Genomic DNA, 24,258 nt, shown 5'->3' with positions numbered 1-24,258 from the left:
GAACTTAAAATGACATAATTAATCTTTTAGCTTCACTTTTACTGAATGAGAAGTCCATTACATCCTCCTGTTTTACTAACGAATCAGCCATTTCATTGCTTTTTATCCCTCTGTGAGCTGGTACGCAACATTTACATAACAATCCTAAATCTGTAAATTTCCTCCTGTCTACTTTGTGAGGACAATGACTTCAGTGACATTCCAGACAAAGCAGAATCCATGCCAAGAGCCTTTTTAATCTGTAGTTGTGCATCAGGAACTTTCAAAAACCTGTAGCAATCATTCACATTCATTATTGCTTCTTCTTTAATGGTTGTCATTATGATTCTCATTCTATAAACCCGTCCTGGATTCTGGATCTTCACTTCCGGTTCTCTCCACTTTGCTCCGCTTTTGGTCTACCCTCTAACAAACATCATGCTTGATGAGTCACTTTAAGTTGAGTTGGATTTGTAGAGATTGAACGTCAGAGTATCACTGTTTCCTTGCCTTCAGCTTCTTCAGATCATTTGCATATGTAAAGGTTTCCTCTGATTTGGATGATTTGCAAAACCTTCATTTGCAAACAGCCTTTACTTTTCAGAATATGGCAGCAAATTTAGTGTTTACCTCTGCAGAACACTTGTGAATCATCCATGATTTGTAGTGTTGTCGGACACGTTTTTCATCATTTGTCATTTTAAGTTGCGTTTGGACCACAGACTGTAAATATGAATGAAGGACGCCTGAGTGATGTGACCCGTCTGTTCCTGCAGGGGGCTTTTGGAGTCCCGTCAATGGCGGTCTCCATGCTGGAAAAGACATTATTCTCCTCAGCTGGGGCACTCCTTAGTCATCTCTTACCTGTTAAAATCTATGACTCAGTGTTGCCTGGTGGTCTTTGGCATCATGTTTGGACATAAAGGACCAGACAGGAACTTATGTTATTCAAATGATTTGATTCTGAAGACACAGGAGTAACAAAACAACAAGACATTATATGATTCACAGAGAAACAACCTTTTCTAAATGATGCAAAATATCCGGGGAAGAGATTTTGTTCTTGATACGAATCGAATAAGACTACACATTGTAGCATAGATGTCTGAAATATTACACACAGATTTCTGTCAGTGGGTTTTAAATTTGAAGCCTGCAGACCAAAGAGTCATACAGCTGGAGGAAGCTAACAGACACCCGAGGAATAATGTCTTAGAAGTTAAACCAATTAATGTCATGTTTTTTGGCTTGTCTTATTATCAGTTTTGATCAGAAGGTAACGTTGGATGTCATCTGCATTGTATTAAAGTCAAATTTAATAAGATTTAGCTCAGTGTACAGAGGTTATAGTCTGCATTGCAGCAGCCATGGATTTCAATCCTCGGTCCTTATGCTTCATGTCATTCCTCACTTTCTCTCCTCAAAACATTTTCTGTCGTGTTGGGCAAAAACGGACCCAAAAATAACTTGATATTGAAATTAATGTTTTAGGTTTCCTTTGATTTCATACAGAGGGAGAATGTTTAATAAGAGGAGACTCAATATTGAGCTCTGGGGGATGCCTAAAACAGAAGGGTGAGGGGATAACAAATAATCACAGATGATCACTTTGACAGTCAAATAGGTGTTCAGTCACTTCAGGCAGACCTCACATCCAGGGGGATTAGGCACATCACCTGAATCAGCAGCCATCAGGGACGTGGTTGGTCCCTGAAACCTCCAGAGATTGTTTCTAACCAGATAAGGGGTTTGAAACTCTGTAAATACATGCCAAGGTGAAAATTGATGTTTCAGGCTTGGTCCCTGACAATTTAGCCATCAGGGGTCCTCTAGTTAGAAATCATTTATTGACAATCAATGCAATTTGCACACTTAAACTTTGCCCTGAGCAGTCAGCCTCACTCAGACGTCATGCAAATAAATAGTTTGTTTGTGTCTTTGCATGGATTGTAAAGTGGGGATTAAATCAGGGGAGCATGAAAACAAACCGCTCCGTGGCTCGGTGGTTCATTTAAAACGGCAGTGAACCGAACAGCGAGTATTTCACAGCTCCGTCTTCATCTCTGGTCACTCTCACATCGCAGGTAAGACATCACTTCTCTAAAACAAGATATTAAACATGGATTATATTTGACTGAGCTCGTATAAATTTGCTCTTTAAAGGAAGTTCAGCCTCTGGAAACACATGAAGACTGAGATGTTAACAACAGAGAAAGCTGCTGGCTGTTTGTTCTAGATCAAAAGTTCCTCGTGAAGGAGAACTCAAATATAAGTGCAGATAGATTTAATCAGAATTTGTATGGAATGGTTGAGTCTGTGTGTGTGTGTCATCTCCAGGGTTGGGTTAGATTACTTGAAACAGTGACTCGTTAAGTTACCCACTGAGAACTGTAACGCCTCTCGTGTTAACAAACATTAACGCCTGTTTGTGGCTCTTAACCCACGCCGGTTAAATTCTCCAGACGGCAGGTAGCCGACTGATTGTCTGTCTTTGAATGAATTGACTCTACTGTCATTGCACGGCCTCTCTTAGGGCTCAAATAAAGTCGCTTTTGAACCAAGTGTATGTGTAGACAACCGGCGGCGTCCTGAACGTAAATGTTGACGTCCTTGCCTTTGTACAAAGTGTGTTACTGGAGGATTCCTCTAGAGGGAGCAGCACATAAATCATACGGTTAAAACCCCAAAATAGAGATGATCTGGCATGCATGCTTGTTGCTATGCAACAGCAATGACACTTCATAGTGCGGGTAGTTGGGGTTAGGGTTAGGACTCGATCTGTTCACTTTTCTTCTAAACTTTCCACCCTTCCTGTAGCGGCTCTCTGGTGTCTCCGATGTCGTAATTTCTGGTCTCATCACAAGTCTACACTGCTCCTAATGGATAAATGCATACTGCATCTCAGGGACGCATAGCATTCATTTCTGAGGAAGTACACAACCAACGCTCGACACCGCCGCAGGATACGCAAGGCTGATGTCATGCCAAGTTAAAAGCGAGTATGCTCAGGGCTTTATAGTCCATCATCTGTGACTCTGCAGGCCAGTAACAGGAACGACAGAAGCAATATGACATTTAACAAAAGTCAAAATATTGGGAATATTTCCACAAAGTAAAAGCTGCCCTCTCCACCGTCTTACTTGTTGAATTAGCTCGCTACGCATGCACGCTGACACATGTGAAGGCCGACCTTCTGCTCATGTGCAGAGAGCTGCTCAGAGGAAGAGAAGCAGAAACTGTAGACGCTTCCAGGATTTCTTTTCTTGCAGCTTTTCTTCCCGTAACGATTACTTTTATGAAAAAGTAACTATTATTAGTCCTGTAAGTCACATCAGAAACAGCGCCATCTAGAGTCACTGTTGGCTGAGTGTGAACACAAAGCAAAGTCAGTCATGTTTTTTTTTATTTCTCTCACAGCTGGAAGATAGAAAAAGGAAGCAGCACATGGAGGGGAGAACTTTGACTTTTCTTTTCTTATCAGGTTAGTGGCATGTCATCTTCAGTTTAAAATAAAGAGTTTTAAAGTCATCGTGCGAAACTAAACTAAATGTTAAATCATCAAGTAAAGAGAGGGATCTCCTTTCTTTCATGACAGGTCTGTATTTCCTTCCTGTCTGTTTCCCTCGTCGCTACATCCTCGTTAGAGAGGCATTAAACTGGACTGAAGCTCAGAGATACTGCAGAGAGAAGTTCATAGACCTGGCCTCTGTGAGCAGCGAGCAGGAGTCAGAGCAGCTGCGGGAAGCTACAGAGGAACATGATGAGGGTCATCTGTGGATCGGACTGTACGATGACATCGACAGCTGGAGGTGGTCCCTGGAGGAGGAGGGATACTATGGAGAAGGAGAAGCCGAGTTCAGGAAGTGGGGTGGCTTGGAACCCAATAACTTGAGGGGAATCGAACACTGTGCAATGATGCATATCAGCGGCCTATGGAATGATGCTCCTTGTGATACAAAGAGATGGTTTACATGCTTTAAGGGTAAATATGAATATATTTATCATCATTTTGCCATGTGTGTTAACTACAGACTAAGTGTGCAGTAATGGGTAGTTTGGGGGGGGTTGGGGTAAAGGTGGTGACACGCAGGAGTGGCATCCTCAGGGTACACTAACATCAGGCCATCGTACACTTTCTTGGCGCTGGCTAGAGGGGGAAGAGGTGGGCTCCAGCCTCAGGGAGTGTTACGGCTGCATCTGACTAAAATGACTCAAAATAAGCATTAATGTGTGACAGATGTTTAATAGTTCATATACTTCATGTTCCTCCACTCACACTGTTCATTTGTGCTGAAACAGACTCCTCCTCCAGCTTCATCTTAGTGAATGAGTCAAAGACCTGGACGGAGGCTCAGAGATACTGCCGAGAGCGCTACACTGACCTGGCCAGTGTGAGGAACCAATCAGAGAACGACCAGATCAAGGGGCTTTTGAAGAACAGTTACACCTGGATCGGCCTCAACAGAGACTCGTGGAAGTGGTCTGATGGGAGCCCCTATTCCTTTACGAGTTGGAACATTAAGAAACAGATTGACCGTGTGGTTCCTCCCTGTGTGCGTCTACACAAAGGGCTTTGGCATCGCTATAGATGTGAAAAAAAACACTTCTTTTTGTGTCATTTTGGTGAGATTCCACATGTTTTTAATAAAGTACCTCCCTGCACAGATCCACATGTGATCCAGTTTAAAAAGCAGCTTTCCTCCTCTCACAGAGCCGGTGAAGCCGCAGCGGGTGCTGAGGGTGAAAGTGACCCTAAAAGACTCGACTGTGAACCTGGAGGAGGCCGCAGATGCCGTCTTGCTACAGGTAACAGAAGTCTTTTTGTGCATTAAGATGATTTAAACATATATTCAAGTTAGAAATGTAAGCCCATCGAAGAGCATGTATTTATGTACAAATCAATCAAGGACAACCTCCAGTGTTGAAGAGTTAACAAAGTGTAAAATCCTGCAGTTCCTGGAGTGTCCACTAGAGGCTGGCTGCAGAAGCACAGGAAGTCACATACACACCCATTCTAAAAAGCCTGTTTTTACAGCAGAGATTAACATGTTTACAGCCTGGTTCAAAAAAACAAATAGGTGTTATTAGCTCATGTCTCGATCGACACACATTGTACGAGGGGTGAATGTTTTGATGACTCATCAGTTTTGATTTGATGAAGGATAAGAGTTATTCACAATGTGGGAATAAGAGCTCTCTCTCCCCCTCTCTCTCTCTCTCTCCCCCTCTCTCTCTCTCTCTCTCCCCCCCCCCCTCTCTCTCTCTCTGTCTCCCTCTCCCCCCTCCTCCCTCTCTCTCTCAGTTCAGAGAGAGGCTGAAGGAGCATGGCCTGAGAGAAGACGTGAAGCTGACATGGAGGAAGCAGCCGGATGGAAAGATCTTCAACCTGGAAAAAAGAGAGAAGAAGAAGAAGGAGGAAGAGGAGGAGCAGTTAATCTGTCCCTGAATCGACTGCTGTGTTTTGTTGCTTTAGTTCGGGCTTGAGATACCCAGTATGTAGTTTTTGTACTTTTAGGGGGAGGTGCTGGAGTGACGGCTCACTGCAAGGTGCCTTCCTGTCTTTTGTTCGCTTTGGCCTTTTAGTTATTCTTTGATGACTTTTGGGTGTGGGGTGGGGGGAGCATGTTTAAATTGAATAAAGCTCGGGGTGATACTCTAAACTTGTGTGGCGTCCTTATATGTTTTCGGCCTCCATGTTTTGAGCTTTGGTTTCATTCACTTTGGTGAAAGAGGCCATAACAACACGTCTTCAGTGAGTGATTCAGACTGCAGCAACACAAAAACTTACTTCATTTTAAAGGCTTTATATGCGATTTTTTTGATCCAGCAGATGTCGCCCTTGAGCACCAGCATGAAACCAAAACAACTTGCGCTGCTATGTTGTGTTAGCATGCTAATGCTAGCAATCTTTATTATGCTCGTATCTTCACACTGCATGTAAATTTACCTGAAATGAGCGTGATCTAGAAACACAGTTAAGCAGTGAGTACAGTATGTTATTCTTCTTTTCTCTAGTCTCGTTTAGCTGAGAAGTGTTCAGAATAAAAGTGTTCATGAAACTCTCTTCATAAAAAAACTCTTTAAATGGAACACGTTGAGCCGGCTTCCACTGGAACTGAAGATCATCAGCAGGGTGCACGCTGTCCGTCAGTGGGCATATCTGCAGACTTCAGCGTGAAGGAATTACCCAGAGTTCATAGCATTGAGACGTGAAACATAAGATTCCCCCGGGGAAGCCCGCAAGAATGGCAAGGTAAACAAACGCCATAACACGGAAAAAGGGAGAGACGGTGAAAAAGCAGGAAGGAGAAACCACGCTCTATTTAAAGTCTACCAAATAAGTTTATTTGGCGAATAATTCAGAACTCTACAGCGAGTCTGTGAAGGAAAAGAGAGAGAGGCAGATCAGAGAAACCTTTATTCATCCCACAGCGCAGAGAACATTAAGAACTTTTTATAAGCTGTGAGTAAAACTTGTCAAATAAAAAATACCTAATGTCACATGACGTCGTATTGTCATGGTTATAGAGAAACCACAAAGTGATGTCCCCTATTTAACCATTTCAAGCCCTCACAACCTCCTGCACTCACTTTCCAGGTGACGTCGATTGTAAGTCCGTAAGGGTTCAGGTCTCTGGTCTCAGGTCTAAGGTCTCAGGTCTCTGGTCTCAGGTCTCTGGTCTCAGGTCTCAGGTCTAATGTCTCTGGTCTCTGGTCTCTGGTCTCAGGTCTCTGTTTTCAGGTCTCAGGTCTCAGGTCTAAGGTCTCAGGTCTCTGGTCTCAGGTCTAATGTATCTGGTTTCTGGTCTCTGGTCTCTGGTCTCAGGTCTCTGTTTTCAGGTCTCAGGTCTCTGGTCTCTGTTTTCAGGTCTCAGGTCTCAGGTCTCAGGTCTCAGGTCTAAGGTCTCAGGTCTCTGGTCTCAGGTCTAATGTATCTGGTCTCTGGTCTCTAGTCTCTGGTCTCTAGTCTCTGGTCTCTGGTCTCAGGTCTCTGTTTTCAGGTCTCACGTCTCACGTCTCTGGTCTCTGTTTTCAGGTCTCTGGTCTCTGGTCTCTGGTCTCTGGTCTCTGGTCTCAGGTCTAAGGTCTCAGATCTAAGGTCTAATGTCTCTGGTCTCAGGTCTCAGGTCTCTGGTCTCTGGTCTCAGGTCTCTGTTTTCAGATCTCAGGTCTCTGGTCTCAGATCTCTGGTCTCTGGTCTCATGTCTCTGATTTCAGGTCTCAGGTCTCAGGTCTCAGGTCTCAGGTCTCAGGTCTCAGGTCTCTGGTCTCTGGTCTCAGGTCTCTGGTCTCTGTTTTCAGGTCTAAGGTCTCAGGTCTCTGGTCTCTGTTTTCAGGTCTCAGGTCTCAGGTCTCTGGTCTCTGGTCTCTGGTCTCAGGTCTCAGGTCTCAGGTCTCAGGTCTCAGGTCTCAGGTCTCTGGTCTCTGGTCTCTCATCTCAGGTCTAAGGTCTCAGATCTCAAGTATCTGGTCTCAGGCCTAAGGTCTCTGGTCTCATGTCTCAGGTCTCAGGTCTCAGGTCTCAGGTCTCAGATCTCTGGTTTCTGGTCTCAGGTATCTGGTCTCAGGTCTCTGGTCTCTGGTCTCATGTCTCAGGTCTCAGGTCTCAGGTCTCTGGCCTTAGGTCTCAGGTCTCTGGTCTAAGGTCTAATGTCTCAGGTCTCAGGTCTCTGGTTTCAGGTCTCAAGTCTCAGGTCTCAGGTCTCTGGTTTCAGGTCTCAGGTCTCAGGTCTCTGGGTTTAGGGGGTACACACTTGAGAAACTGCGATGTGAGCATGTTGTAGACAGAGAGGTTTCTGGGACGGGATTCATCCAGTACAGGATTCTGCATGTGTAGATAGAAGGGATCCTCATTTCCTGTTTGGAGCATTTTCTCTCCCTGGTTCCTTTTATGATCACAAATAAAAACATTTCACCAAAATGACAAAAACACTTAGAGAATGCAGACTCTGCAGAATTAACAAAGATTCGATAAACGTTTACTGAAAGGCAGGTCGCTTATTTTAATAAACTAGCATGATTTTAAAAGTAGCATTCCCTCAGTGCTCCGTTTGCGATAAACATTAAAGTTTCTACTTCTACACGTGTTGTTATCGCCTCTTTCACCAAAGTTCAAAACATGGAGGCAGAAAACATATAAGTTCACCACACAAGTTTAGAGTATCACCCCAGCCCCCCCCCCCCCCCCCCCCATCAAAGTAATCAAAGAATAACAGCCGTTGCTCCAGCACCTCCCCCTAAAAGTACGAAAACTACATACTGGGTATCTCAAGCCCGAACTAAAGCAACAAAACACAGCAGTCGATTCATGAACAGATGAACTGCTCCTCCTCCTCCTCCTCCTCCTTCTACTTCTTCTCTCTTTTTTCCAGGTTGAAGATCTTTCCATCCGGCTGCTTCCTCCATGTCAGCTTCACGTCTTCTCTCAGGCCGTGCTCCTTCAGCCTCTCTCTGAACTGAGAGGGGGGGGGGGGCAAGACACAAGACAGATGTGTTCAGTAAACGATGGGAGGCGTCTTCTTCTCTTTTAGGTTATCTTAATAATAATAATAAAAATAATAATAATAATAAAACATTGGACATGTGTAGCACTGAATCCTCAAAGACTTTTAAAAGAGAAAAACAACAACAACAAAAAAACAACCAAGAAAGTGGGTGATTAGCTGGTGAACAGTCCAGGGTGTAACCCCGCCTCTCTCTTTCAATGACAGCTGGGATTGGCTCCTCCCCCCCCCCCGTAAATAATGGATGGGTCGATCTCTCTCCTACCTGCCACAGGAGGGCTGCAGCTGCTTCCTCCAGGTTCACAGTCGAGTCTTTGCGAGTCACTTGCACCCTCAGCACACGTTTCTTCACCGGGTCTGTGAGAGGAGAAAACATTTCAACCTGGACCAAAAGTGGGCGTGTCCTACTCAGGAGAAGTCATGTGTGTTTTAAACTCACCACCTTGGCACACAAAGTAATGTTCAGCGTCACAGTTCATGTCTTCCCATAGACCTTTATGTAAAACAGTACAGGAAGTCCAGAAGCCACTTTTTGGTCTACCAGTGGCCCATTTCCTGAGGGAATAGGGTCTCCCATCAGACCACCCCCATGAGTCTCTGTGGAGGCCGATCCAGGTGTACCTGTTCTTCAAAAGCCCCTTGATCTGGTCGTTCTCTGATTGGTTCCTCACACTGGCCAGGTCAGTGTAGTGCTCTCGGCAGTATCTCTGAGCCTCCGTCCAGGTCTTTGGCTCAGTCACTAAGATGAAGCTGGAGGAGGAGTCTGTTTCAGCACAAATGAACAGTGTGAGTGGAGGAACATGAAGTATATGAACTATTAACCATCTGAAAGAATTTGCTCTGAAAGCGACCCAGTAACCTCTGTCATCAAACCCCAGTTAGAACCTGAACCTCTCTTGATTTCAGCCCGTCGTATGAACTAAAGTAATCCAGTTCTGAATGGTGGAAGATGCATCTCCTCTGTTTCTAAAAAGATCCAGCCCTTCACCTGAAGTCTGAGACCTTCTGAAAACTCCTCAAAATTTCCTTAAAACCGAGTCTCTTGGAATCAGCTGAAGCTGGCCACACACCAGACAATGTTAAATCTTAACCGATTTAAAAACATGGAGACTGTTGGTGATGCTTCTCAGGCTGCTTGCTCTCATTGGCTGTTGAGTCAGAGGCTGACTACCTCAGTCAGAGGTAGTCTGACTCGATCAGGAGCAGTGAAATAATCTTATTGACACAAACTAGAGAAAATCAGATATGGTAGGCCTTGAGTCTGGCCACGCCCTCCCGATGGTTAAAGGGGGCAAACGGGCGCAGAATGGTCTGTAATGTAGAACAGGACTGAAAACAAAGACACTCTCACACCCTTTCATAAAGTCATCTGTAAGTTCTTACCACTGTAGCAGACAAACTGGTAACTTGCGGAGCAAATTAAATCATTCCATGTCCCATCTTGAGAAATCAGGACACAGGTCTGTGTACCATGGATGTTATTGTAGGCTTTGCTATGCCACTTCCTGAACTCGGCCTCTCCTTCTCCGTAGTATCCCTCCTCCTCCAGGGACCACCTCCAGCTGTCGATGTCATCGTACAGTCCGATCCACAGATGATCCTCATCATGTTCCTCTGTAGCCTCCCGCAGCTGCTCTGACTCCTGCTCGCTGCTCACAGAGGCCAGGTCTGTGAACTTCTCTCTGCAGTATCTCTGAGCTTCAGTCCAGGTTAATGCCTCTCTAATGAGGATGTAGCGACGAGGGAAACAGACGGGAAGGAAAAACAGACCTGTGACAATAACAACATTTAGATTTAGTCGCCCTCTAAAGAAGATTTAAGGTACAAAATGAATAAACACAGATTCTTTTCAGAGTCTTTGGCAAAGCTCCGCCCCCATCACGCCTTAAGACAGACATGGTGTCCCAGTCTGTGAAGTCTGGGACACACACACACACACACACACACAGCGCTGTTCTCCCCCACTGACTCAGCTGATCCCCTTTCTCCTCTGTAACGCCTCTGAGGACAGTATGGGGGGGGGGGGGGGGGGGGGGGGGGGGTCACTATGCCCCCCCCCCAAACGTCAGAGGGGCATAAACATCAACATAACAGCTAACAGTTAACTCCTCATTAACAATAAACATGTAACTAAAAACACTTTATTTTAAAGGGAGTCACTCACCTGACAGGAGAAGAAAAAGACAAGTTGTCCCCTCCATGGAGACAATTCTGCTTCTCCCTTTGATGTTGGATCTTCCAGCTGTGGGAGAAATCAAAGATGGTGATGGATGGACAGACTTAGAAACGAGTCGCTCCACATGCTGTGAAAATCAAAGATTCCAGAGGTATGACGAGGTGTCTTTACTGATTCTGCACCGCAGGAATTTTGAACTACTTTAGTTCCTAGAACCCGGTTCAGAGGAACCTCTTGAGTATGGTGGGGCTCGAGGCAGACAGAGGCTCGGGGCTTTGCTTCAGAGGAGGCAGACAGAAAAAAGTCCCCGTGGTGAGTCGATCTCAGAGAACGACAAACCATTTGATCTCAAAACAGAGAATACTTCCTTCAAGATCTTCTGTGTAAGAACCCATGGACATCCCATAGAGACGATTTAATTATTTTTTTTTATTTGTTCCGTACATGTCAAAACACACAACAGAAAAAGAAAAAGGAAAAATCAATTCACAATTTATCCCATGTACGGAAAGGAGCAGGGAGAAGAATAAATCTTGATTTAGAGAAGTACGATATTATGGACTGAACACTTTGTTCCATAACTTTGAAAATAAGTTCAAGAAAGAGAACGTTGCTCCAAACGCAAACAGTAATCCTCTATGACTAACAGAGTTATTCCCCTGGTTAAACATGAGTAGAGACAGTTTTAAAACTTGTTCAAATAAAAGCAGTTTGTTTGAGAGGAGTGATGTCTTACCTGTGATGTGAGACGCTGTGAAGGCTGTCAGGTTCACTGCAGCTTTAAATTAACCTCAAACACTTGGAGCGGTTTGTTTTCATGCACCTCTGATTTAATTTGCAATCCATGCAAAGACACAAACAAATCATTTATTTGCATGACGTCTGAGTGAGGACGAACAGAATGTACTTCTTGATCGTACTGACTCAATATTTAATCATTAAATCAAATAAAGAAGGGGAATGCAGGATACTCAGGTGTTAGGAAACAAACATGACCACCTTTAGAAGAATGTACACACCAACATTTCTTTATGTCTGACGGGCAGAGGGCGGTTTCTGATCTTTACAAACACAAATCGTCTTAAAACGTTGAAGGCAAGGAAACCAAACATGACTCTGTGGTTTAATCTCACGTCAGTGTCCCCTCTGTAGGTTTATCTGTTGGGGGGGGGGTTACTGCTCCAGTTGAGATATGACCGACTCTACCACACACACACACACACAAAGACACACACACACACCCACACACATGCAAAACACAAACACACACACAAACAAACACACAGACACACAGACACACAGACACACACATGCAAACACAATCACACACACACACACACACACACACACACACACACACACACACACACACACACACACACACACAAACACACAGACACACACATGCAAACACAATCACACACACACACACACACACAAACACAGACACACACACAAACAAACACACACACAAATGCAAAACACAAACACACACACACACACATGCAGAAAACACACACACACATGGACACATGCACACCACACACACACGCACACATGGACACATGCACAACACACACACACACCTCGGTACATTTACACAAATTAAACCTGGCACAGGATCGTTCTCTCCAGCAATGTCACCTCAGCGTCTGTTTAATGTGTTTCTGCAGCCGAGAGCAAATCTCTGACGAGTCACCGACGGGTTTTACAGGTCGGTCTACACGAAGACTCTATGTTTTGAACTGTGATGTTTCTCGATTCATTCATTTGATAAATATGTTCATTTCTGTATCCTTCATAGTACAGGGCCATGATAATCTGACATGCAGGTAAACAGTCTGAATTTCAGAGGACAGAGAGTTTGTAAGTCAGCTTGGACTCTGATTCTGTCAGTTCAAACTCTTCACTCTGGTTTAAGCTGCGTTATTGTACAAAAATCTACATTACATTTTACTCAAAGTAAACCTTCAGTGTTTAGCGCTCATGAGGCTTTAAAGGTCACATATCCTCCTCCTCCTCTTCAGTGTAAATAAGTCTCAGAGCTCTTCAAAACATGTGTGTGAAGTTTCTTGCTGTGTCTGACCACGCCCCCTCTCTGAAAGTGCTCGGGTGTGCTCGGGCTTTCTCTCTCCATGTCCTATTGTTTACGGTGAGAAGGCAGACTCAGAGGGCAGAACAAACATGTAGCTGTGGGAGTGTCACCCACCTGGGGGAGGGGCTACTGCCCTTTGTGATGTCATGAAGGGAAAATCTCCAAACAGCCTGTTTGAGCACACATTTTCTGAAAAGTGGAGCAGGCAGAAGACGGAGAGGATGGACTTTTCTCATCATTGGGGGGTTTGTAGACAGACTAGAGACACATGTTAGAGTTAAAGGAATATGGGGAAGAGGATTTTAAATATGTGACCTTTAAGGTCAACAACATTTTACTCCTTCAACACTTTTTAATTTTTTAAATTTCGACTGAGTCCATCAAAAAGAGAAACTCCTGTACAGTATGTGTCAGGAGCATAAACACCTGAACCCCTGGATAACTGCAGGTACAGGATCTGCTGTGGGGGCGGAGTCTGTGCAGTGGTTCAGGTAGAACATAAAGTACAAATGATTCAAACATGAACGTCTCCATCCTTCAAGGTTACAACAACATGCTCGCCTCTCGTGTTCCTCTCTTTGTGGGACTCTGAATGTGAGTGTGGTGTTTTAGGCCACAGCAGTCTGGTGAGAATCATTCAAGCGTTAAATTGCTTTCAGACGGCCTACTGAGTAATCAGGCAGCTCGCCAGTGGAGCTCGCTGTACCAACGGGGTCACGTGTGAAGGTGTTCCCTGGCCCGCCTGATACCTTGTAGCAGCATTATTAAAGAAGAGCGGTGAACACCTCACACGTTCAGTTTATAGACTCCATATGTCACTATATTAGGAACAAGGTTACTACATGTTAGGAAGGAAGAACAAACAGCTGCACAGTCAGAATAAATACTTTTAGAGGATTTTCTATGGAAGCCCTAAAAGGACAAACATCAATACATTTAAATCCATTTCCTCCTGTGATAACAAATACTAAAGGCTAAACTCAAATCTTACCACCAAGTATGTTTGTCTATATCTAATGACAAATTATTATTAGAGAAGCACTGACGTTTTTTTAAAGAACCAATTTGGCCGATTATCAGACTCCCACAATGCATCATGTTCTCTCGTATCTGATGATAAAAACAGATCAGCGTTTGTCCAACAGGCGACTTCCTCTTCTCTCAATCAGTCGTCAGGTGAGGTCAGCATCAAATGAATATGACTCAACAAATAAACATCGGCTCGTGCCACATCCTTTGCCGATGTCTGACAGCGGGGTCGATATTGTCCGTTACTGGGGGGGTCGATATCTGCCGATGCATCGCTGTACCCCTCATTATTATACTCGTCACGTTTGCAGGAAGAGGACGTGACCTCTGTGTGTGTTTATGGAAATGATTAACAGATGGTCCCTCACGTACATAAGGTCATGTTACAGTTATTGTTCCTCTAAATATAGACTGCTGCTGTTTTAATAAACAACCACACACACACACACACACACACACACACACACACACACACACACACACACACACACACACACACACACACACACACAGAGTCTTTAATCTCTTCCTTGTGTAGATGTTAGTAGAGACCGTTTAGCTGACTTATAACAGGTACACACACACACACACACACACAGGTACACACATCCAGGTGATCCCTCTCTGTAAACACTCTGAAGTTGTTTCTGGATCCTGAACGCTGTCGCAGAAGACAGAACGATATGAAGCTGCAGCTGAAATGATCATTATTCACTTTTTGTTTCTGGAAAAGAGAGAGAAGCAAAGAGCTAGTTGTTTCAACTCAGCTTCAGGCTGCTGAATGAGTGCAGAGCTGATTTTGGACTGACCGCTGTCCATGGTGCTGAACTAGAACACCAAGACACTGAGGGGTAACTGTCTGTTTTTAGGACATCTTTGAATACAAAATTATTTTTGGCTCTCATACAGTTGTTGTTGTTATGAATTGTCGCTCTACAAATAATGATTGATTGATTCCAGGAGCGTGTGGCTGCAGCTTCAGAGTCTAAAATAAATATATATATGCAGTATACATCATCATCACCAAATCGGGCCTTAAATCATCTAGTATGGCCGTCTTAAGTTGATGTCGCCTAAAGTAACTGTTAGCTTAGCTCACTTCATTTTACATGAAGCTAGCTCAACGCTGCACATGAGCTAGCTTAACTTTTTATTGATGTTACGATTAAATATCTACTTACTCAGGATATTTAAATCCTATAAATACATGAGCAGTCAGTTAAAGACACTGGGAGGTCTAATGACCATTCACTTAGTATCGGATGCAAAGCGCGAGTAGGGCAAAGGATTATGGGATGCTGGCGAGCAGGAACAGACAAGAGAGAAAGGGGTTGGACCAGAGTTGAACTTCAGTGAACAATATTCAATGCGAGCTGCACGATCTGCCATTTCATTGGATATTCTGGATTCTTCTGGATTCTGATTGTCAGGAAAGGCTATTTTGGCCAAACCGGAAACAACATGGTGGCTTTTTCCTAATAGACTATTAAAATGTGTTTTTATACATACTGCACTGAAATGTCATTGTGAAAGCATTTGGTGAGAGGTACTTGTAAGTAGTTTCTGAAACTTGACTCATTTGGCCTACGTAAAACGTAAACCTTTGTGGTGTACCCTCTGCTGTGATGCAGGGAGACAAGCAACCATAGAAGAAGAAAACAGGACGTAGAGGCGGTAAACTACAACACAGGTACATCATCACTGAGTCCTCTCATCTCACATATAATTTACAGGTGATTGCGTGTAATTATAAATAACAACAAAAAGAACGTTCTGGTTGCATTTCTCACCTTGATACACTACAACACAACTTCCGGTCAAGATTTTTCCCGTGTGTGTTGCCTTTGTTTACAGTCCGAGTAGAAACTAGAACAACAAGATAAAGTTGGAGGCTGATGTTTGTATTCAATCTTAAACTGGGAGAATAATTAAATGTAAAATGTTACCAGATGACTCACGATGTTTCCAGGATGTAACTACGGCCGATGTTTCCTCACTTTTCCTCTCCATATGGACTTTTGCCTCCAGAATCTAGTTAAAGCCTCAGTGTAAGATACTACTCCGACTACAAACAGAAAGGAGAACACTCCTGACATAAACAGGGTCTCTGTCAGACAGATTCTGCAGGATTATGTTCTGATAAACACGCTACAAAGTTTTGCTTTTATTCTGAAGGGTATTTCCGGTTGCGCAGCTCATTGTTTGTAACTTTACACACTACGCAGGTTGTGTGAGCAGCAGAGGGAGGCAGAGGGAGACACACGCACACACGGAGCGGATCTTCTCGGCGTCTCTTCTCCTCGGAGCTTTCAGCGGCTGAATGCAGGTGAGTGAAGCCGGGACAGAGGAGTGAGAGCCGGGGAGCTGACCTGCGGAGCCCCGCTGGTTCTGCTGGTTGTGCTGCTCTGTGGGGATGAATGTTTGCCTTGAGATGAACTATGAAGGTGAGGTGTTGGTGTGCGCAGGTGACTGCTGACGGTCTGAAGGAGGACTGTTGGAGTGGAAGTTGGTTCAGGTGGAGCAGTGGTGTTCAAAAGTCTAATTCAGGGTTTGATGTAAAGTTGGAATTGCAAGATGTTTTTGTTTTCTGCAGATCATTGTGTGTTTTTCTCCTCATTCTTTAGATATATTGTTGAACATCTATGACCCATTTTCTTCTGAACATAGATTACATTTTTTGCACAGATGCTGAAGATTTGAGAGGATCTGAGCATGCTCCGTGTTGTCTCTTTTTAAACAGCGTTTAATCAGTAATGTGATTCTGATATGTCACATATTGATCTGTTGATCAGGGATTTCGGTTGTCAAAATGTGCGATACTTTGATTCTTTTTGATACCACATGTTTTTATTTATTGTAATCTGTTATTTCATGATTGATGGTGTTGGAAAAATACTAAAGTTTGCCATAAACTTCAGATCTTCAGTCCTTTTTAGAGAGAGAGAGAGAGAGAGAGAGAGAGAGAGAGAGAGAGAGAGAGAGAGACTGAATTGCACAAAGACTCTCCATCAGTCAGTTTGCCTGCAGGTTTACCCAATACCAGGCTATTACGCCCCACCATGAGGTCCTATGGGGTTCACATCAACCCACAAAACGAAGGGATTTTAATGAGACACAAAAATAACTCAATATTTAACAAAGGACTAAATCAACAATCCCAGACTGAGAGGCGTCACACAGCAGTCCCATCTCCATCACCTCCCTCCCTCTTAACTCTGTGAGGCCATGTGCACGGAGGACAGGTGATCAGGAGCTTCACCTGCAGGGCGGAGCTGCAGACAACAGAAGAAGAGAACAACATGCAGTCTTCATTTAGAGTCCCAGCGATATTGAAACGGTTATTGATATCTCTCTCCAGAAGAAGGGATGTATCTAACACGTTTGTCTCTCTCCGCGCCTCTTCTCCGGGTCTCTGATTAAATAATGACACTTTTGAATGAATGATTGAAACCTTTATTGCCCCTAGAGGACTATTACTAACAGCAAGAAAACATGACAGGATTGTAAAGGGCGTCAAGTAGCAGGTTCAGTAAAGTGCAGAGTGCTGAGTCCTGATCCTGGTCTCTCTGTACCCGTGCCCTGAAGTCAGTCATACTCGGACCAAAGAGGCCGCAGTGGGTCTGCTGTGGTCTTGTTGGTTAGATTCAGTGTAAACCAAGCAGCAACCTCAGGTGTTAAATATGAAGCCGATGCTGAAGTGTTAAAATCCTGCAGTTCCTGGAGTGTCCACTAGAGGCTGGCTGCAGAAGCACAGGAAGTCACATACACACCCATTCTAAAGAGCCTGTTTTTAAAGCAGAGATTAACATGTTTACAGACACACACTGTACGGGGGGGGGGGGGGGGGGGGGGGTAAATGTTTTGATGAGTCATCAGTTTTGATTTGATGAAGGATAAGAGTTATTCACAATAAAGCGTGTAGCTGGCCTGATTGACAGGTGGGCGCGGTGTAACGGTTTGTCAGGAGGTTTAAAACCCACCTCAGCTCCAGCTCTCAGCCTGTTGTTAGGTTGACTGAAAGTTAGACTGAGACAGCATTTCCAGCATGGAGACCGCCATCGATGGGACTCCAGCGCCCCCTGCAGGAACAGACGGGTGACCTTATAAAGAAGTGAGATCAAAGATTGAAGCTAACTACGTTACTATGTTAGCGGCAATAAAGCAGATGTGCCTAAACTGATGAAGGACTAAGAATTATTTTGCAAATAGATGTTGTGTTTTGAGCCGAGCTCTGCTGGATGGATCTAAAGTGAACCAACCGCCCGTCAGTGAGGCTCGGAGTTCTGGATCAAAGTCCTGCAGATTTTTCTTCAGGACTAAAGCATTAATTACTGCATTTGATGAATGAAACCGTACGGGGAAACTATGCAGTTCATTTCTGTTTAAGAGAGATGTGTTAGAAAGTGTGAGCTGTTTCCCTCTCAGATGGTTTGTCCTGCGTGAAGAGTGCAGAGATCTCTCATGTGTTGAATATGCAAAGCGAGGCAGAGAAACAGCTGCTGTTTGCCTCTCAACAAGCTGGCTGCGGTGCAGGCAGGGACCGTGCATTGATCGCCTCATGAAGCTATGTTTCTGTGGAAAGAAGAATCACACGCTGACAGACTGTAACGAGCAGCTCGCACACACTCCTGCAGAGAGGATTTACAAGCTCCTGAAAGTGTTTACAAGGTTTGAGTTAATATTGGAAGAGCCGAGGCAAAACATGCCCACCTGCTGACACTCTGACAAAGACTGTGTGTGTGTGTGTGTGTGTGTGTGTGTGTGTGTGTGTGTGTGTGTGTGTGTGTGTGTGAGGTGATGTCTTCTTTGTGTTTCTCTCCATCATTACCTAAAAATAAACGAGCATGTCAGATTCTCTCGTTTTAACATCCTCAGGTGAAACCAGCCGCTCCTCAGTTTACTCTTTCATTCTGTTTTTGTTTTTTTTACCACATCCTGTTAACGATGGCATCGCTTTAAATCATCCACTGAAGAAGAAGAAGTAGGATCAATGTTGGAGATGCTTTTGAAAAATGGAGAGAGGTTAGAACGTAGAAAGGTTTACAGACCCATGCAGAGCTGGCTAAACACTGAAGCTTCAGAGTCCACCACATGGCAACCTGCGTGAGCATCAACTCTAGAGAGGGGGGGGGAGGGGGATTTTACAAACCTTCCTTCACATCCAACAAGCTGTTGTAGTTTTGGTGTTTAAAGCGTGTGTGCTGATAAACTGAATTGTCTGAACTTCAGTCGACTTTTCATTCTGTTTGTTTTTGATCCCTGGACGCCGTCTCTGCGTTCAGTCGGAGGTGTTTCCTCCTCGTCACTAAAACGTTCACACACGCCATTATATTTCAGAGAGGAAATAAATGTCCAACACCCCCCCCCCCCCCCCCCCCCCCCCACACACACACACACACACACACACACGCTGAGAGATATCTTTCATCTCTTATTATTATGAATGTTTGTGTGTCAACATACTGCAGACACTGCTCCTCCTCTTCCTCCTCTTCCTCCTCCTCCTCATTCTCCTCTTTCTCCTCCTCCGCCTCCTCCTCCTCCTCCTCCTCCTCGTTGTCTCAGGCAGCAGCACATCTTTCTCTTTATTTGTCAGCCAGCGAGTCATTAAAATGAGCCCGCTGTGCCTCTGAGGGAGCGCGGGCAGAAACATGAGCAGCTGAGCCCGCTTCATGAAGCTCTTTGTTACATGCCGATGAGCTCCGCACGGACGGGAAAACACGGAGAACTCTGGGGAACTGCGGTGAGCAGAGACCACGCCCACCACAACGAGCGGCATGTCTCAACGCCTTTAAGTGACCACTACCTGCAGACACAGAGAGTTGAACATCCTGAACTCTGCACACTGTCCCTTCAAATTAAAAGTGCCTTTAATTGATAAATGTTTTTAAGCTGAAACCCTGTGCAGGTTTTTACAGATGCTCCAGTTGTTTGTTTCTGTTTCTTTGTTTGTTTTTGTTTCTTTGTTTTCGGGCCTCCAGCACTAAGACAGGCTGCAAGAAAACTTTGGGGTGAAAGATCTTTATTCTAAATCAAAATAAATAAAAGTAGGACTGCACAATAATGAGGCGATGCATACAGCCACAAAATACAGCAGGACCCTCTGATTTGATTGGTTAAAAAGTTCAGGAGGGAAATGCTGCAAACACAGTTATGTGTAAAGAATGCTGCAAAGAAGAATCAGGAGGTAGTCTTAAATATACTGCTGTTCAACTTTGATATGATTCTGGTACAAATCCAGCAGTAATAATCTATTCTGTTGCCATGGCAACAAAAAGACTCTTTCTCTACGTCTGTTGAGAAAATCTTTTTTATAACCCTTGTAGGCTTAAAACCTGAAACACCTGATTTAAGATATAAGAACAGACTCAGTTGTTAGCCGCAGCTGAATGAAAGTTTAAAAACCGCCGGCTACAGACCGACTTATTTCTGAGAAGTTGAGACTCGACTTTGTGACGTAAAGGCTGCATGCCTGCAGGGTGGATGTGTTTAACTCTGTGCACAGACACCTGATTGTCTGCAGACTCAGAGATGCTACATATCTGTTTATGTAAGATGTCAAACCCTGAAGGAAGGCGTCTCGGTCCTGATCAGCCTGGCACTCTCCCACAGGGCCAGACACTCCTCCCTGCAGCTTGGGAAGAAGAAATTGAGCATTTGTGGAGGTTGCTCATTGAGCAGGGTCATTAAGGTCCCTGACTGTAATCAATAGCTGTGTCAGTAGGTGGGATACAGTGGAGAATGCTAACCAGAGAGAGGGAGAGAGAGAGAGAGAGAGAGAGAGAGTGTGCAGAGGTGGAGCAGCCTTTCATGCGATGATGGATTTGCTCTCAGATGTGGGCTTTTGAATCCAGACACGGTTTGCAGTGATAAACAGGCATTAGACTAATCTTCATGGGCTTCACGGTGCACGAGAGGCAGCATCCAACGCTCCCGTCACGCCGTGATGAATGGAGTGTGCCGCCATCATCAAAGTCTATCTGCACGGCTGACAGTGATTTTTGTCAGTTTGGGGTCATTTTCTCGCTGCATGTAAATGAGACGGTTGTTTTCTTAGTTTTCTTCGGGTTGAGCCGGGGGATTGGGAACGATTGTTTGGAGCCTTTGAATGCAGGAGAGCGTCAACGAGGTCATTAAGTCTGCAGAGGAGGGTTTAAAAGTGTGCTCGCTTCATTCATCAGTGTCAGCTGACATTAGGGCGCCGCGTCACGGCTCAGGAGGAGGTGATGTGCGTTGAATTATTGCACATAAATACACAAACTAATGCTTTATAAATATGAGAAGAGACGACCTGTGCAGCTAGACTCATGATGATGCTAACATGCTAACATGCTTTACCGTATGCACCATCTTATTCAGCATGCTAACATGCTAACATGCTTTACCGTATGCACCATTTTATTCAGCATGCTAACATGCTAATGAGCGCTAACTCAAAGTTTAGCAGAGATGAAAAGACAACAGACAGACTACTGATCCGTAAGGTTTGAGAAAATATCAGTACAAACTTTATATTTTGTTCCACTAAAGCCTTATTGGTCTCAACGTTAGACTTTTTTTTTCTTTAGATTTCACTCCTGAAAAAGAGGGGAGGTCTTACCTTCAGGGTCTAGACTCATAATGCAGATAAACAGACAGAGGCGCTCGTTTGTATTAAAGGTGTACCGCAATGACGGAGGCCACTGTCACTCACAGCAGCAGTACCAGAAGGAGACACCAGAGGGAGACATGACGAGGAGACACCAGAGGAGAAGAGAGAAGGAGACATGACGAGGAGACATCAGGGGGAGAAACCAGGAGGAGAAACCTGGGGGAGACAAGAGAAGGAGACATGACAAGGAGACACCAGAGGAGAAGAGAGAAGGAGACATGATGAGGAGACACCAGAGGAGAAGAGAGAAGGAGACATGATGAGGAGACACCAGAGGAGACACCAGCGGGAGAAAAGAGAAGGAGACATGACGAGGAGACATGACGAGGAGACACCAGAAGAGACACTAGGGGGAGACACCAGGAGGAGACACCAGAGGAGACACCAGAGGAGACACTAGGGGGAGACATCAGAGGAGACACTAGGGGGAGACACCAGGAGGAGATACCAGAGGAGACACTAGGGGGAGACACCAGAGGAGACACCAGAGGAGACACTAGGGGGAGACACCAGAGGAGACACTCGGGGGAGACACCAGAGGAGACACTAGGGGGAGACACCAGGAGGAGATACCAGAGGAGACACTAGGGGGAGACACCAGAGGAGACACTCGGGGGAGACACCAGAGGAGACACTCGGGGGAGACACCACGTTTGTGTTTGAAACATTCTGCTGATGAAGATTATCAGAGGAGCAGACAGGAGGGGGGGGGGGGAGCAATATCATAATGTGTTGAATCAAACCTTCTTGCTGATATATACATATACACTAACACACATTTATACACAAACACATATATATGTGTGTGTGTGTGTGTGTGTGTGTGTGTGTGTGTGTGTGTGTGTGTGTGTGTGTATACCGCCCTGCTGGTCAGAATGAGGAGTGAGGGGGTGTGTGATGTCAGACACGAGTCTCCATGAGAAGCTCAGCAGAGGGAAATAAAACATTCTTTGTTGCGAGGATTAAACCCGTAAACAGAAGAGAGAGAACGTGTGCTTGTGCTGACTCTCGCCGTCTATCCATAATGAGCTCCGATCCTCCTCCAATGAGCCGAGAGGAGAGCTCCGCCTGAGGGCTTTAACGCCACCTCCAACCTGAACCTCCAACCTGAACCTCCATCAACAACACCTCCTCCTGTCTCCTTCACCTCCACTGTCACACTGACAGTCCCTCATTCTCTTTCATTTCCTCTCTCTTTCTCTGAATCAGAAAACTTTATCCACCTGAAAGACCTTCCCCCCCCTCCCCCCTCTGAACACTCTCTTCTCCCATGCTGCGTTCCAATTACTCCACGCTGTCATAAAGCCGGACTGCACCGCCTTATCGCTGCACCAGGAGAGAGGCAGCGGGCTTCAGCCGGGCTTATCAAAATGCTAATGTGTTTGAAAGGAGACATTAGTCTTCCTGAGGAGAGGAGGCATTATTAAACAGCCGCCTGTTTCATCTTGTAAAAGTGTCACTATCTCTCCCCTGCACGGCCGCACGCTGGAGCTGCAGAACATTCTTCATTCCACCACAGGGACCGAGAGAAAACTGCTCAGACCTCTAAATGATGAAGAGCAGAAACAGCCTGGATCTTTGGATCTGGAAGTCATGACACCAGAGCTTCAAACATTGATTTCATTCTAGCATGATGATGATTCCTGTTTGAAGTCCTAGATGCTGATATTGGGTCGTATTGAGAACATGATTTCAAGAATCAAAAGTTGCAAAGTGCTGCGATTGCAGATGTTTTTGTCCAGACACTTTGCACTGTGCAGGAATCTGTCCTGATGGATTCTTTCCTCTCATATCTCATGACCTAGACGTCGTTTCAGTTCTTTTAAATACTATCGAGAACCAAATAAACAGATAGGCTCTCTAAACAGAGAAGCGCTGCTCTCTGATTGGTCACATTGGGTTCAAACATCTTTTCTACTCTTTCTGTTGGTCAGTTCGAACGTTACACTCTACTAGTTAAGATGAACCTTACGTCTCCGTGGTAACCAAAGAAAGACACAGCGTGATGCAGAGAAAGAGTCAGTATCCTGTCTCCTTCAAAATAAAACACAGACTTCTCCTAAAGTGAAGCTGCTCCATTGTCCCTTCTGGGCCTCCATACATGTGTGGTGGTGACTGTGTCTGCAGAGACTCTGTACTCTGACTGGATTTTACTGTTCTGCTTTGTTCTGGTTGACTCGGGACGTTTGTGGGCGGAGCTGGTGTGTTTCCTCCAGCCAATGATAGCGCAGCAGGTGAGTTTAGGAGTGGATACAATTCAGTGATTGGACGAGATTCAAATCGGTGAATATGATGGACATCATATCAACAAAGAAGAGAAAATATAATCAGAGTGAGGAGAAACACCAAGTAGATAAAGCTCGTTCTAAAACGAGGGTGAACCTTGTGTTGTCTTTTACCCGTGGACGTGGAGTTGGTCTACTTCCTGTTGGACAGGAAGGTGACAAACACCGGCGGTTAGCTTGTGCTAGCGTGCGTTAGCTTGCAGTGTACAAGCAGTAAACGTACACACTACATCCTGCAGGGGGCGGGGCTTCTGGGGGAGATGAGCCCAGGAGGAGGGGCCAGTTTGAACGTTTACTGACTCCTCCTTTAAGTTACAGACTAACTAGTGAACATAAAGAGTTTAATGTGGACACACAGATCATAAAGTCGTTTACGCGACGTCTGAATGATTTTGTGAAGTGAACTGAAACGTCACACGAGGAGTTTTCAAATGAGCTTCAGTTAAATAACACACAGTCTGACCTCGGATCTCTGCACATATGTTTTCACCACACACACACACACACACACACACACACACACACACACACACACACAC

General features: G+C 44.9%; 4 protein-coding genes across 6 annotated transcripts in view; 2 read left to right on the top strand and 2 right to left on the bottom strand.

The window, feature by feature from the left end:
- The first annotated feature begins 1,972 nt into the window (after positions 1-1,972).
- On the top strand, positions 1,973-5,632 carry LOC109979775 (putative C-type lectin domain family 20 member A). Of its 2 annotated transcripts, none has more exons than XM_065964705.1 (6): positions 1,973-2,063; positions 3,397-3,460; positions 3,575-3,961; positions 4,279-4,602; positions 4,691-4,785; positions 5,282-5,632. In XM_065964705.1, exons 2-6 carry the CDS (start codon positions 3,424-3,426, stop codon positions 5,423-5,425), a joined length of 987 nt encoding a protein of 328 aa, XP_065820777.1. In that variant the 5' UTR covers positions 1,973-2,063; positions 3,397-3,423; the 3' UTR covers positions 5,426-5,632. The 2 variants fall into 2 exon arrangements, with proteins under 2 accessions (XP_065820777.1, XP_029132220.2); XM_029276387.2 differs by lacking the exon at positions 1,973-2,063 and adding an exon at positions 2,669-3,300.
- A 2,568-nt stretch (positions 5,633-8,200) lies between these two features.
- LOC109998107 (putative C-type lectin domain family 20 member A) lies at positions 8,201-10,773 on the bottom strand. The gene is made up of 5 exons (XM_065964981.1): positions 10,648-10,773; positions 9,867-10,253; positions 8,923-9,246; positions 8,749-8,840; positions 8,201-8,435 (listed from the first exon to the last, which is right to left on the bottom strand). Exons 1-5 carry the CDS (start codon positions 10,682-10,684, stop codon positions 8,328-8,330), a joined length of 948 nt encoding a protein of 315 aa, XP_065821053.1. The 5' UTR covers positions 10,685-10,773; the 3' UTR covers positions 8,201-8,327.
- A 5,231-nt stretch (positions 10,774-16,004) lies between these two features.
- rbfox1 (RNA binding fox-1 homolog 1) overlaps positions 16,005-24,258 on the top strand; it is a 102,745-nt gene continuing 94,491 nt past the window's right edge. The window contains exon 1 of one of the 2 annotated variants that reach the window (XM_065964718.1): positions 16,005-16,109. In XM_065964718.1, coding sequence (XP_065820790.1) covers positions 16,104-16,109 — 6 coding nt within the window. In that variant the 5' untranslated portion in view covers positions 16,005-16,103. The remainder of the gene's footprint in view (positions 16,110-24,258) is intronic. The other variant, XM_065964723.1, reaches the window with a different exon arrangement.
- Positions 20,357-24,258, bottom strand: part of LOC136183026 (myb-like protein X) — a gene marked incomplete at its 5' end in the record, with an annotated part of 6,075 nt that continues 2,173 nt past the window's right edge. Inside the window, one exon of the mRNA XM_065964736.1 lies at positions 20,357-24,258. This exon is cut by the window's right edge and continues 2,173 nt beyond it.

This window comes from Labrus bergylta, chromosome 16, assembly GCF_963930695.1.
Source record: "Labrus bergylta chromosome 16, fLabBer1.1, whole genome shotgun sequence".
NCBI classification, from domain to species: domain Eukaryota; kingdom Metazoa; phylum Chordata; class Actinopteri; order Labriformes; family Labridae; genus Labrus; species Labrus bergylta.
This window is presented reverse-complemented; position numbering and strand designations above follow the sequence as displayed.